Source organism: Girardinichthys multiradiatus, chromosome 11, assembly GCF_021462225.1.
Source record: "Girardinichthys multiradiatus isolate DD_20200921_A chromosome 11, DD_fGirMul_XY1, whole genome shotgun sequence".
Taxonomy (NCBI): domain Eukaryota; kingdom Metazoa; phylum Chordata; class Actinopteri; order Cyprinodontiformes; family Goodeidae; genus Girardinichthys; species Girardinichthys multiradiatus.
This window is the reverse complement of record NC_061804.1, coordinates 17,944,403-17,959,856: the sequence shown is the minus strand read 5'-3', so window position 1 is coordinate 17,959,856 and position 15,454 is coordinate 17,944,403. Positions and strand designations below refer to the sequence as shown.

Sequence of the window (15,454 nt, the reverse complement as noted above, 5' to 3'; positions counted from 1 at the left end):
GGGCGGAGCTTTTAACCATGAATGGGAGAATAAATACAAAAATCTCCTTATCGGGCTGTAGAGCAATAATGAACACGCCGGAAGGCTCCACAAACGGAGAATATTTATCAGGATCTCTATGAAAGATAACAGTGGAGGCGCCCAGCGTGCGTGGTTTGCTGAATAGTAACAACGTCCATCTACACACTTCAGTATGCTTATTAGGATTTTATATGATAGACCACCACAAAGTACCGCATAGTTGTGAAATGAAAAGTATTACTTGGTTTTCAAACTGAACATTTTTGCCTACATGCCAAAAAGGCTGTGTGGAGGATCACCACATGATCTTAAACACATCATCTTGAAACGTGATGGCAGCATCACGCTGTTGAGTGCTTTATAAATAAAAAACAGAAAGGTGTTGCATGCGTTGGTATTCAGCCCCCTTCACTCTGATATCCCTAAGTAAAAAAAACTCATTGCACTCAACCGCCTTCAAACGTACCCCAGCAAACAGACTGAATCTTTAATTTAATTTTAGCTTAATCCCAGCATAAACTAAACATTTTTTTTTTATTCTATTTGGTAGAACCAGAACACACAGTCCCCTCAGTGTTACATGGTGGTGACAGATAGATAGATAGATAGATAGATAGATAGATAGATAGATAGATAGATAGATAGATAGATAGATAGAAACACTAACACAATCCAAAAATTCATAGACATCACATAACATTCACTCATATCCACTTCCCCATGTGAATTGCACAATGCCAATCCTAAATGTATAAGATCAAAATGAAACAAATATGTATCATAAAAACACATAAAATAATTAAAAGTACTATTGACCGTTACCTGTATGTTCTGTAATCATGATTTAATGTTTTCATTGCCGTTTAAGGCTTTGATGGAGAGTGGAACAAATGAGTTCTTGAAGCGGTTCAGTCTGCATGCAGGAACACTGAGGTGCTGACCCAAGGGAAGGAGCTGGTACTCTGAGTAAAGGACATGAGTGGGTTCTGAGGTAATTTTCTGGGCCTGTGTGGTTATTGTTTTGTCAATGATATTCTGAAGTGAGTGGTGCTGCTTGACTCCCTTCAGCTTCATAGCGCTTTGAGTGAGCTGGTTGAGCTGAGCCTTGTTTTGGACAGATAGGTTACCAAACCAGGCTGAGATGCTGTATCTGACGATGGTCTCTATTATGGCATTGTTAAAAGAACAGCATCACCTTCTGACTGACACCGAAGGTCCTCAGTCTGCAGAGGAAGTGCAGTCGCTGCTGGACCCTGGTGCAGACATAGTCAACCTGAGCATGCCATGTGAGTTTATTGTATATTTGTATTCCCAGGTATTTATAAGAATCCACCTGGGCAATACTGTGATGATGGATGACCACTGGGGTGTGGTCTCCAACAGACTTTGGGTCAAGGATCATTTCCTGTGTTTTTTGGACATTAAGAATCAGGAAGTGTTTCTCGCACCACTGAACAAAACTTTGGATCTGCTGTTTGTATGTTATTGAATCTGCTAGATCTGACATGAGGCAGAGAATGGCTGTATCATCAGAGAACTTAAACATGTAGTTGTTGGGTGTATTACAGATGCAGTCTTTGGTATATGGGGTGAACAGAACAGGTGAACTGACACACGCTTGGGGGGGGGGGCTCCGTGCTGATGGTGATGGGATCAGACAGAGTCCTGTTCACCCTGACCTGCTGAGAATGATTGAGGAATGAGTAAAACCATCTGATGATATAACTTCAGATCAACTCTGATCTGATCAGAGTTGATTGGAAGATGGAGCTAAATAAGGAGCAATCCTAGGACAACCTGTCACAGACTGCAAAATAATTGAGTCTGGAACACAAAGAAAGAACTGGCAACACTTGAAAACCGTTGTCCACAGACTTTCCATCCGATCTTACTGAACTTAGACTATTTTGCCAATATGAATGAGCAAAAATTTCAGTCTTAGAATTACAAAGCTGGTAGAGATATACCCCAAAAGACTGGCAGCGGTTGTTATAATGAAAGGTTGTTTCCCAAAGTTTTGGTAAATATAAATGTATTCTACACTTTTCAGATTTTTTTTTTGCAACAGATTGTAAAAAAAAATTTTTTTTAATAATTTTCCTCCAACTTTACATTAACACAACTCCTGTTCACTGTCCTTTAATCTAGCCTTTTGTGACATCTCAGAGATGTAATGGCTTTGTGTTGCTTTGTATAAGGTTAGTTAAGATGTTTCTGAACTTAGAAATGTTTCCAAAAACATGTTTCCAGACGATTTGCATTTTCTTCAGATGCAACTTTAGTCAGGTTTATGACCATAAAGAGAACCCTTTTCTTTTAGAAATGTGATCGGATTTGAAGTCTCTGCAGGTTTTCACAGGACCCAAGATGCAAGTCACCAAGTTACCACTGGATGGACTTCTTCTTCCTCCATGTTAGACTGCTACTTTTTATTTTTAAATCTAATTCCATCCACTGAGGCATCCAGCTGATGTGTAGGAGCCACTTTCTAGAAACACTTACAGATCTCTGCAGGTCAGTCCAATTTTTGAGCTAGATTCACTTTGACTTTTATCTGTTTACACTTGTAACTTGCTTTAAGTCTTTAGCAGCTGTGATCTCCAGGAGTAGGCGTCAAACTGAAAAAACCTCTCCTTTTCCTACTGCATATTTACATATGCCTACATACAATTCTCAAACAAATAACTTTGGGGCCCTTGTGTTTTACACCAGGTGGTCATCTAGTTGAATCCCTGGCCCTAGCTTTACTAACTGACCTTTTGCTGTATGCTGTCCAAACAGGTTTCACCAACCCCTGAAGATGTTGCCTTTCACTGCTGACAGCTCTAACAAGTTTATTCATTTATTTCAAATCGCACTTGGGATTTAATTGAAGTCGTGTTAGATCAATGGCTTTATAAATTGTTAAAGCTCTTATTTTCACTGTCTCCAACCATCCGTCCCTCTCCACTGGTACTATAGTAACGACTCGTTTCACCTTTTGTCCATGCTCAGTCACGCTGCTTTAGGTTGCTCTTTCAATTTACTTCTACTTTATCAAGCTAACTCGACTGGGTGTCTCAGCAAACGCAGCCAGCCTCATGGGTGCACACCGGGCTTTGGAGTTAGAATGCCTAACACAACACGGCTTAATCTCTGCTCTGGCCCTCTGTACCCGTCCTGTCGGCCCACTTTCATTACTCAGGACAAGGCCAACACTTCAAAGATGGCTGGTTTTATAGGTCACCGTACTCACACATGGGGAACATTATGGATGGCCTTTGGACCTCAGGCGGCACTGTCTTGTGTTTGTTTTAACCTCAAAATGTAATAAGTCATTACTGAAGAAAAATATACACACCAAGGTTTGAACTTTCCTGTCAAATATTTCATTTTCTATTCCTGTGTAAACCCCAGGTGTGTCTAATTAAAGTCAAGAGCTGCTGGTTTGGATCCCCTGCAGTTCAAGATCTGCATCACAAGATCACTATTCCTGGACAGGTTTAATCCACCTAAGGCTAGAATTTCCTCTGGTTGTAAGCCCTGCGTTTCAGGAACGCCAAGTGACCGCTGGAGAAAGATTATATGTGCTTTAAATCAAATCCTGTAAGAATAAAATGCTGAGCAGTGAATAGACATTGCACAAATATTTTAAGATGTAAAAGTGATCCGAAATGAAGTGTAGTAATTTATCTGTGAGGTGAAAGTGTAACATCCTTTTCTGCCGTCTTGTAATTTCAACCCTGACCTTAACATGAGAGTGCGTCTCTGCAAAAAGCCTTGAAATAAGTTCATTTTGTATTGCAGTAGGAGAATCTCACAATTAAATATGTAGAAAAACCAACATTTAACTTGAATGCATTTAATTAGGTGTGACAAAAAAAAACTGTAAAAAAATTATTTTTTAATAAAATCAACAGTGACAATTATGTGTCGCTAAAAATCGGTTGAACCATTTTATTTAAATTTACACATAGGTTTTTGTAGGTGTTTCTGTGAAATTCTCATTAAAAATGACTTCCTTACTAATGACTGGTCACAAAATCTCACTGTTAGAGAGCTGTAGCAAAAACTTGCATCTTGGGGTCAGAATCTCCACAACAACCGTTGGACTACATACGCCAACAAGTTGCTGGGAGTGATGCAAGAAAAAATAAGTATTTTTTTCCCTATCTTTACAAATATGGATTTACTAAAAATCACCAGGGCTTTAACTAGAACTGTGTGCTTTGAGATGAAAAAATGATTAAGTATTTCAGCAACAAACACTGCAAGTAGGTCTGGTGTTAAAACTATGCCTGCTTACAGGTACGGTGGATGATCTGTAATGCTGTGGGCAGTTATTTTTATAAGCCACTAGGAGCCTTGTTAGAGGTTAAACACTAGAACATTTTAAATACAACTCTAATGGACTCTACCAGAAACAGAAAAAGAGTTGTAATTTGAGTCTTTCAGGATTATGATTTGGCCACTTCATCTTTTAAAGCCTTTTATGCAGCATTAAACAACAGGAGTTCCCAAATATGTTATTGCTGTTGGTAGCCTAGATGCATGGTGCTTAAGTAATTAGCTAACTCATACTGCAGTTCAGCCAGTTCTTTGTGATATGCATATTGCATAGTGATGTTGCAATAATAGGTTTGCAATATATTGTTCAGCCCTACCATGGGGTGAGCTAAAGAGCCCGTTACAAATTAGCAATTGTGCAAAGGCAAATGGTCAAAGCATACTCCAAACTTGTGAAATGTTTCGGGAAAAGACCAGTTGCTGCAGGGGTGCCAACATCCGAATTGTCCAACAATGAACTGGATTTGTATTTAATTTTCAGCGTTTCGATTATGCTACTCCAATCAGCAGAGAATGCTAAGAAATGTGGTCAGCACTGCATCCAAAGAAAGTTACTGATGAGCATACAGGTCCTTCTCAAAATATTAGCATATTGTGATAAAGTTAATTATTTTCCATAATGTAATGATGAAAATTTAACATTCATATATTTTAGATTCATTGCACACTAACTGAAATATTTCAGGTCTTTTATTGTCTTAATACGGATGATTTTGGCATACAGCTCATGAAAACCCAAAATTTCTATCTAACAAAATTAGCATATTTCATCCGACCAATAAAAGAAGTGTTTTTAATACAAAAAACGTCAACCTTCAAATAATCATGTACAGTTATGCACTCAATACTTGGTAGGGAATCCTTTTGCAGAAATGACTGCTTCAATGCGGCGTGGCATGGAGGCAATCAGCCTGTGGCACTGCTGAGGTCTTATGGAGGCCCAGGATGCTTCGATAGCGGCCTTTAGCTCATCCAGAGTGTTGGGTCTTGAGTCTCTCAACGTTCTCTTCACAATATCCCACAGATTCTCTATGGGGTTCAGGTCAGGAGAGTTGGCAGGCCAATTGAGCACAGTGATACCAAGGTCAGTAAACCATTTACCAGTGGTTTTGGCACTGTGAGCAGGTGCCAGGTCGTGCTGAAAAATGAAATCTTCATCTCCATAAAGCTTTTCAGCAGATGGAAGCATGAAGTGCTCCAAAATCTCCTGATAGCTAGCTGCATTGACCCTGCCCTTGATAAAACACAGTGGACCAACACCAGCAGCTGACACGGCACCCCAGACCATCACTGACTGTGGGTACTTGACACTGGGCTTCTGGCATTTTGGCATTTCCTTCTCCCCAGTCTTCCTCCAGACTCTGGCACCTTGATTTCCGAATGACATGCAGAATTTGCTTTCATCCGAAAAAAGTACTTTGGACCACAACAGTCCAGTGCTGCTTCTCTGTAGCCCAGGTCAGGCGCTTGTGCCGCTGTTTCTGGTTCAAAAGTGGCTTGACCTGGGAATGCGGCACCTGTAGCCCATTTCCTGCACACGCCTGTGCACGGTGGCTCTGGATGTTTCTACTTTAGACTCAGTCCACTGCTTCCGCAGGTCCCCCAAGGTCTGGAATCGGCCCTTCTCCGCAATCTTCCTCAGGGTCCGGTCACCTCTTCTCGTTGTGCAGCGTTTTCTGCCACACTTTTTCCTTCCCACAGACTTCCCACTGAGGTGCCTTGATACAGCACTCTGGGAACAGCCTATTCGTTCAGAAATTTCTTTCTGTGTCTTACCCTCTTGCTTGAGGGTGTCAATAGTGGCCTTCTGGACAGCAGTCAGGTCGGCAGTCTTACCCATGATTGGGGTTTTGAGTGATGAACCAGGCTGGGAGTTTTAAAGGCCTCAGGAATCTTTTGCAGGTGTTTAGAGTTAACTCGTTGATTCAGATGATTAGGTTCATAGCTCGTTTAGAGACCCTTTTAATGATATGCTAATTTTGTGAGATAGGAATTTTGGGTTTTCATGAGCTGTATGCCAAAATCATCCGTATTAAGACAATAAAAGACCTGAAATATTTCAGTTAGTGTGCAATGAATCTAAAATATATGAATGTTAAATTTTCATCATGACATTATGGAAAATAATTAACTTTATCACAATATGCTAATATTTTGAGAAGGACCTGTATCTATCAGAACTATATAAAAAGAAAGCTGCTTTACCCAGGGTGCAGGAAGTTCTCAGGATCCTGAATTCAACTTTAACTAAAAAAAAAAAAAAAGTGCAAATACCAGTCCAAAATTGTAAACCAAAGGCAGGTTGAAAACTTGCAAAGTGAAAACTTTGTAAATATAATGGCCACTTAAATAAAAGCTTAAAAAGAAAATTGTTTATCTTAACTGTTTCAAACTCAGTCAAAGGTTAAAACTAAAAACTTCACCACCATGTTCTTATTCCCCATTTTAGGTCATTTAGGTCCCCTGCACGCCAGGAGCCATTTATCCAGCCCGGACTCCCCACCCCGATCCTCTTGCTGATGCCCTAACCGCAAACTGAAAGGCTAGTGTAAATTTCTCCCGTCTCCAAAACAAAAAGAAAGCGACAGGAGCAGGCAGCAGGAAATTTATTGGTGGACAGAATTAACAAGATCGCTCCTCGCCACCCAAAGTGGAACTGTGATGACAGCATGTAGTAATAATAATACACTTCACAATAATATTGACGAAGAATTTAACAGCAGAAAAATTTAGACCAAATGAAGCCTTATATCCCCCCCCCAAAGAAAAAAACCCCCACAGATGCTGAATTGGCATCTTGGCAAAGAATTGTTCATGTAATGAACCGCTTGTCACAGTGCTTAGATACTGGGTGTTTACCTAACTTAACTTTATCACTAGCTGATCTGACCACATTCAGCCAATAAGTAGGCACTCTGATTCAGTAGCTAACAATCAGGGTGAACATAATTGAACCTGTTTAATAGCATTCAAATAACCTCAAAATTTAAGGAAAGGGAAAATATAGTGACTGGAATGACACGTTGCTGTCTTTTTCAGGATGCTACATGTTGCGTAACTTTGGGAGGCTACCAGGAAAACATCGCTAGAACACCAATTTAAGAAAATGACATATGTATCAAATTAACTGGAAAAATATTAGAAAGCATGATCATTGTTTAAAAAATTCAAACAAAAAAGATTAAAGTATATATAGCACTTTCTCCTTAACTGACTCAAAACAATTTTACATACAGTATTTGGAATGACCGAATGAAGACACATGAACTTATTCATACATTTGATTTTAGGTTTCTGTCCAGGAGCTGTGTTCCTCTCAAACATCCGGAGACGTCTCACATTCCCCATCAGCTTTGTAATAACGTGATGTAGAAATAATTGTACATAGAGCAGGCGCAGGTGTCTCTGTTGTCTTCCCAATACAAGAGAGAAAGAAAGTGAGAAACAGCATGTAGAAAATACAAACATTAAACAGAGTGGTGCACCAACTAAAGGGATAGTGCTCAGAACAGATCACAACAGCTTGGGGTTTTTTTCTGGTCAACTTTTTACTCCTGCATCGCTTGTCATTTTATCAGCGCTGAACATTTTTTGGTTTGCGGTGGCAGGTGGCAAGCTTTACAGTACGCAGGAAGTCAAAGATCCTCTCCACTGGCAACACCACACATATTACACAAGAGTCCTGAAATAACACTGGACATGCTGATTGGATTCACCTAAACTCTGACACACAAGCATTACTCAAGACAAATTCAGCTATTTTCTTCAGCCTTTTCTTCTTCCTAGGTTGAATGTAACTTTGACAGAAAGTGTAACAGAAGAGGAGCTTTTACGATACAGGACAGCATGTACCGTACCATGCCTATGATATCCACACCAAACACCTTTAATGAAATGAGTATAGGCTGTGCAACAGATTTCACCATTAGGGCACCATGCAAGGAGCTACTTTAATTTCAACAACAAGCAGGAAGTGAACATGAATGTTTTTTTGTTTTTTTTTGCCATCAAATGCATGGAGTTCATTCATTAGACACAAACTGTCTAAAAAAAATTGTATTGTTTATACTCCTTAAACATTTTGTCACGTGACAACCACAGACTTCAATATACATCATTAGTTGATATATTAACAAAGTTGTGTACAATTGTGAAGTGGAAGGAAAAGGATACATTATTTCCCAAAATGTTCTACAAATAAAAATCTGATAAGCGTTCAGGGCATTTGTATTCACCTTCATTTACTCCGATACCTCTAAATAAAAGAATTCAACACAAGGTGATATGGCCACTAGAACGTTTTGGGCTACATCCAAAAAAGCTATTTTGTGGTGAAAACTAACACTGCCATCCTCTCCACGCATCATCCAAAAGGTGACACATGGTGGTGGCAGCATTGTGCTGCAAATATGCTTTTCTTTAGCAGGAACAGGGAGGCTGGTCACAGCTGATGGGAAGAAGGATTGAGCTAAACACAAGGCAATGTCTAAAGAAAACCTCTCACAAGTCACAAAAGACTGCGGTGGACGTTCACGACGGCTCTAAACACGGTGACAAAGCTGCACTAGAACGGTTTAAGTCACTGCATACTTGTTTGTTGGAATGGCCTATACAAAGTCCACACCTAACTCTGCAACTTGAAAATTGGTGTTCACACATGATCTCCATCGAACTCCACTGAGCTTGGTGCGAAGATAAATGGGCAACAATAAAGTTTCTGTCACAAAGAAGTTCTGCTGCAATTTCACCTAAAGGTGATTCTACGAAGTGTGACCTCAGGGGGGCTGAATGTAATCGCATGTGATCAACTTTCCTTTACCGTCCACCTCACAATTATGTGACACTTTGTGTTGGCTTATCACATAAAGTCGTACTAAAAATACATTGTTTGTGGTTGAAACAAGCCAAAATGTGAAAGGTTGAAGGGATATTGAGTAGGAGGTTGTAACGTGGCGATAAAATACACAAATTATATTAATATTAAACACCATTGGTGGCGAAGCCTTTCAGACACAGATATAAAAATATTTTTTTTTACAGAATACATCTACGTCTGAAAGAAACTCAATGGTGATCAAATGATGCAAAGCAAATATTTCAGCCGGACATATTATTTCAAAGAGAGCGTGCAGGTGTGCCATGCAGGCAGTGATTAGTGCAACTGATTATGAAAATGCATCACAATTAGTTTGAGGAAAGTTTTAAAAGAGCTCCTGTTATAGGTGATGTGCAACCCTCATTTCCTATTAAACAATAGTTCACATGACTATAAACAGTAGGTGTGACATAATTGGTCAAATTCACTGCATTTATTAATACTTGACTAATTACTGCTTTGAATTGAAACTGGAAGATTATTTTTATGCAACCACCAGAGAATCAGTGAGGCTTATTTACAAGATAAATTGAGTCACTGCAGTCTGATCTCCGCGACGATTTTTTTTTACGGTAATATTTTACTATTAAAGCGTCTGTGAACTATTGCCTTTGGTCTAAAGAGTCCTTGTGCAACCACCTTTAACCTTAAGAAAGCTCTTACAGATGAAAATAAAATAAAGCAAACTTACTTCATTCATACCTATAAAAACAAAACAAAAAAAACAAACGACAAAAACAAGAGAACAAAACAAGATCAGAAATCTTATTTATGCATCCCTAAAGAAAATATTAGTTCCAGTGCACACATCATGACATTACTCTATTTTATATTCATTATATTCCCATCTTGAATATGTGACACTTATTAGAGAAAGTCTGGCTGTACTGTAACAGCACTGTAATAACTCCATTGCTGAAAGCTGAAATTAAGAGCCAAATATTCACACCACAATGAGAACTACGGGGAATGCCTTCGTTATTGTACAGTAAGAAGACAATTGCACAAAGGGGCAGGTCAGGGGGTCTGAAACGTTGCCGACACGTTTTTAAGAGTAACATAATAATAATACTCCAAACTCCAACACAAAGTGTTTGCAATGAAATACAGAGTGAGAGGAAGGAGGAAGAAGAAGAGAACGAAGAACTGGAAAGACAGAAAGACAAGATGTGTGGGAAGATGAAGGCATGACGCAGTTCGTTCTATACCCCCCTCGACACACACACAGTAAATCTAGTGTCGTACTTTTCCAGGAATGTAGTTACGGTCAATGGTCTCCTCCTGCAGAAACATGTGAAGACAGCGCTCGTTCTGGGCCAAGGGGTGACCTGCAATTCTGCACAAGCGCACAAAAGCAAAAGTTAAACTACTAATTTTAGCTAGCTCACATTAAAACTAGTTAAATGCAGGTTTCCATTCGTTAAATGGATGTAGTTTTACACAGACTGGGTTAGTAAACTACCGTGAATTCCGGATTATAAGCCGCTACTTTTTTCACACACTTTGAACACTGCGGCCTATATAACGGTGCAACTAATGCATGTTTTTTTTTATGCCGCCAAAAACATTTTGCCTGGTAACAGTAGGCCAATCACATTGATGAGTAGTTCAAAGAGGTCCAATGAACTTGTGTGATAAATCAAGAGCACTTTCACAATTCAATTACCGGTATTGTAAATCAGACCTTTATATACATCCTCATCAACATGGAAAATCACCAACGGGTTTTGAAAGGCTGGACTGCTGCGTGATTAAGGGGACCGGGTGCGCTCAAGTGAGAGCATCAACGAAGAGGCTGAAGTGAGTCACGAGATCCTGAGGCTGTTCAATTCGGACACTGAAGAACAGGACTTTGATGGTTTCAATGCACAGGAAGAAGATGATGAAGACAATTAATGACTTTTGACCTGGTAGGCTGCAGTATATATCAGTTAGGAGATATTGGAGTGTTGTTCATGCATTGTTCAGTAAAAAAGCATTAGCAACGAAATTTGTGTGTTACTGATAACGTGCGTATATTTAATGGTAGCCGTGTTAGCCACGGTTAAAAAAAAAGCATTTGCAATATGCATTTGTTTATATTACCATAAGGATGAAGTTAAAAGTTAAAAATTCCTCACGTGTAATACCTTTCTGTGTAAATCATATTACAACGTGGGACACCCGTGGCTTAACATCCAGTGCGGCCTGTACAAGTACAAAATTGGTTTTCTTTCTAAAATTAGAGCATGTGGCTTTTAATCAGGTGCGCTCTGTAGTCCAGAATTTACGGTATATTAAATATGCTAAAATCAACATCTTCCATGCATTCCCTACCAGATGTAACCCTAAAGCTTTGGAATAAACATAAAACAATCTCTTAGGTAATACTGTTGCTCTTTTGTCATCCTGCACGTTATAAGGTCCTTTTTTTAAAAAGCAACACACTTCAACAGACTAATATTTGTGTCGTTAAGAGGATGCTGAGCAGGCTGACCTGTTGATGAACTGCTCAAGGCCCACTCGCCGCTCCTCAATAAAGGACTCCTCAAAAAGGCCCTCGTCTCCACGGAATGGCAACTGTCTCTTCAGGGCTTTGCCCGGCAGAGGTGGTACTACAATCTGAATGCGATGAAAAAAAAAATACAAAAATAAAAAAGGAAGCATCAAAAGTGGTTAAAAAGTCAGAACCGCAAAGATTTCCCTAGCAGACACAGATTACAGTGCCCAGGATGTTGAGATCAAAGAGTTGGAAGTACAGATGAAGGAACAAAAAGCGGACCCTACATTATTCTATCCAATGCTACGTGTTTACTTCAACCCCCATTCTTACAGTGCTATTCAAAAAATATTCACACATGGATTGCCCTGGATTTAGCTCCATACATCCTCCCATCAGCTCTAACCAGGTTTCCTGACCTTGCTGAATAAAAACAAAAAAAAAGCACCGAAGTTCACCGCGGGGACGTTGAGACCAGGATGATGTCCAGAGTTAGTTTTCAGCCAAGCATGCAATTTGTTTGTATGTCGGCCAAAAAGATCAATTTTGGTCTCATCTGTGTAGAGTAGAGCACATTTTCCCACCTGTTTGTTGCGTCCCCTACTTGGCTTGTGGGAAACTCCAAACAAGACGTCTTATAGCTTTTCTTTCACCACCATTCTATAAAGGGCAGAGTTGCCTGTCAGTTTAAGGGAACGGCCAGGGCTTGGTAGGTTAGCAGCTGGTTTAAATCTGTGGGATGTTCAAAGCTTGAGACATAGTTTAAAATGATAACCCTATTTTAGACTTCTCTGACCAGTCTGCTGTGTTCTTTGGTCTTTATGATAGTGTTGTTCATCAACTACTGATAATATTTACTGGACTTACGCAACCATACTTCTTTACAGTAAACTATGAGTAGATTACAGAAAATAAATACTTAAGATCATTGGTTATCGACTTGGATAAAAAAATGCATGTTAAGGGGAAATTTCTTGGTATAGCGATAGAGCGGGCGTCCCCATATATAAAGGCTATTTCCTGCCTGGCAACTGTCAATAAAGGCCACTAGTGCCAAAAAATATCTTGTTCAGTACGGACAGCTTCTTTGTGTAACCGATAAAAGCCAGGTACAGGACGCCAAAAACTAAAAAATGGGGAGATGTCGATAAATAAATGCTTACTCACCTTACTGTCTCTTTCCAGCTCATTCTTTAACCACTCAAAGTCACTGTATCTTCTCCTCACACATGAGTCCTTCAATTTGAAAATAGGAAGGTTTGTCTGCGTAGAGAACAGAAACCAACGTCAGACCAGGACCCGGCTGTTAACATGATATGCTATCTGCTATATTTATAGCAGCTACTAATACGTTCATTTTATTTACTGTAGTAGCTGTTGATGAAATGCCATCACACAATGACAAATGACAAAAAAAACAATGTGGCCTTTGTTAATAGTTAATCTTCCCGGTAATAACTTTGCAGAAAAAAAGTCATTGATTGAAGTTCATGAAGAGATGTCAGGTTTGGCTAAAAATCGGTAACTGTTTAAATCTTTACAAAACCCTGAAATAAGCCACAAAATTCTGATTGCTGCATTTCTATTAAAAGCATCTAAAAATGTTTATATTTTTAGGACCACCATTGCATAAATGCTAAAAAAAACCGCCTTTTGATTTAGGTGGCATCAATGCATTTATTAATGAAACCATGTTGCAATGTTTAGCTGTTCTCAGAATCGATACATAATGATCTATGGTCTACTCTAAAGCAGCTTTTTATTTGTGACTGCTTGTTTCTGTTTTGATATTACAAACGATAATTTAAATATACCCAGAAAACAGTTTACTTTCTATTTCTTTGTATTCCTCTCTATGAGGCATCTGGTGTAGTATAATTAGTTCATGTTTTTAATTTTTTATTTGACAATGAATGTCAGCTGGATGTTTAGAGGTTTTAAGGCAGAATATTCTCTGTTGCTGCTTTTAATGGTGAATCCATCAAATCAAATAATAAAAAAAACTGTTTAAAGTCAATTAACTGACATTTATTCTAACCACTTAAACGGCAGATCTTGTATCAGGAAATGTTTGCGATTGTTTCTGCTTTTGAGTGAAAACTTTTCACCCAATCCAGGGTAAATCTAACTGCAAACATTAACCAAGCATTTCAGCTTTTAAAACAATGTAATTATTGTAATGTTTAGGCTACACACATAATCATGTGTGAAATCATTTGTTCTAACATACAACTCTTTCAGAAATGTTGCCAATAAACCTAACTAAACTAAGACCAGATAAAGAGTTGCATCACAAATTGTAGGACACGAACATGCTGTTACACAAATCCTGTGTCAGTACGTTGATCAACTCCAGCTTCCTTAAAATTCTGCTGTGTTTGTGATTTTCCGTTTCAAACTTTTACATTCCTAACTGCCAGGGGAAGCATTGTAAAACTGTTACTTAAAGCAACAGGCTAACACATCTGGATTGTTTTCATTCAATAACAGAATTATCTTAAATACACACATTTAACAGCTTTATATTAATTTCTATTCGCGAAACCTGTGCATTTGTTGACACTACCACTATCCATTCTTGTTAGCTATTATCTTCCCGGTGTTACTTTTTAGTCCACGGTTTTCGGATTTTAGGGCTACATTTCACTGAATGCATTTTAAATTAGCCAAAGAAGTAGCAGAAGTTTAAAATACGTTTACATTAGCTGTACTCAAGTAGAGCGACGTTGACGTTCAGCCAACCACTCTTGCTAACAACACATAGCTCTCGGACGAAAACTACAAGCTAGACAAGGCCGCGGATGATCCCCGGTGTCTGAGTTTTAACGCCACGCCACCTCGAGACACTCCAGGCGGCCACCTTCGGCGTGACAGCCCCTGCTCCATCCTGTCATGCTAACTGGCTAAACAACAACTCTATAATTACCTGTTAGCTTAGCACACGAAGCTATTTAAACTCTCAAGTGTTTGGATCAGTGCCTTGACACCTACCCTCATACGAACTTCGTAAGTTGTGTAACGGTTCCTTCCCACTCCAACGATCTGAGGATCGTAAACATCTATCTCCAAAAAATTGCTGGGGGGCCCGTAAGCATCCGTCAGGTCCTGAGGTTTGGAATTCAACCGGCGAGTGTCTGCTACGACAGGATCTGACATTTTCCCTCCTGTGTTTTTAGGATGCAAACTATTTTTTAGTATGTGTGTAAAGACCAACTAACCACACAATTCAATCTTAAATTTCATCTGATAGGACAACAAGCAGACTGAGAAGCAGCTCTCCTCTTGCGGGGGCCAGCCGCCCTGCGCCCTGCCCTTCTTGAATCTGGTAAATGCGTTGATTCAGTTCCGTACGGAGCTGGAAACTCTGCTCCCCCTAACGGACACTGAGGTGAATGGACAGGGCTCACCGAACTAATGCAGCACCTTAGGAAAGTATTCATACCTGCCAAGGGAACTTGGATAGATATTTTAGTAACTTGGCTATAATCTCAAGTATTTACATGATAATGTTCATTAAATTACATTGTCCCATTAAAAAAACGAATTGAATCTTAAAGTTTTTTTCACATTTAATCACGGTTTAACCACTGACCTATTTATTTTCCTGTCATTTTAAGTGACAGACCAAGAAAAATAAAAACACAATTTATTTTTGTTTTATGATGTATTTGTATTCACCTCTTCTGAGTGAACACTTTGTAGAACCATCTTTAGATGCACCTGTAGTTGCAAATATTTTTGCACATCTAGAG

The 15,454-nt window shown here is 39.2% G+C and overlaps 1 protein-coding gene across 2 annotated transcripts; it reads right to left on the bottom strand.

Moving 5' to 3' along the window:
* Window positions 1-6,938: 6,938 nt before the first annotated feature.
* On the bottom strand, window positions 6,939-15,041 carry snx12 (sorting nexin 12). 2 transcript variants are annotated; one of them, XM_047379740.1, is made up of 6 exons: window positions 14,694-15,037; window positions 12,870-12,965; window positions 11,700-11,824; window positions 10,469-10,559; window positions 9,915-9,925; window positions 6,939-7,759 (listed from the first exon to the last, which is right to left on the bottom strand). In XM_047379740.1, exons 1-5 carry the CDS (start codon window positions 14,856-14,858, stop codon window positions 9,920-9,922), a joined length of 483 nt encoding a protein of 160 aa, XP_047235696.1. In that variant the 5' UTR covers window positions 14,859-15,037; the 3' UTR covers window positions 6,939-7,759; window positions 9,915-9,919. The 2 variants fall into 2 exon arrangements, with proteins under 2 accessions (XP_047235696.1, XP_047235695.1); XM_047379739.1 differs by lacking the exons at window positions 6,939-7,759; window positions 9,915-9,925 and having other exon boundaries at window positions 10,442-10,559; window positions 14,694-15,041.
* Window positions 15,042-15,454: the final 413 nt, after the last annotated feature.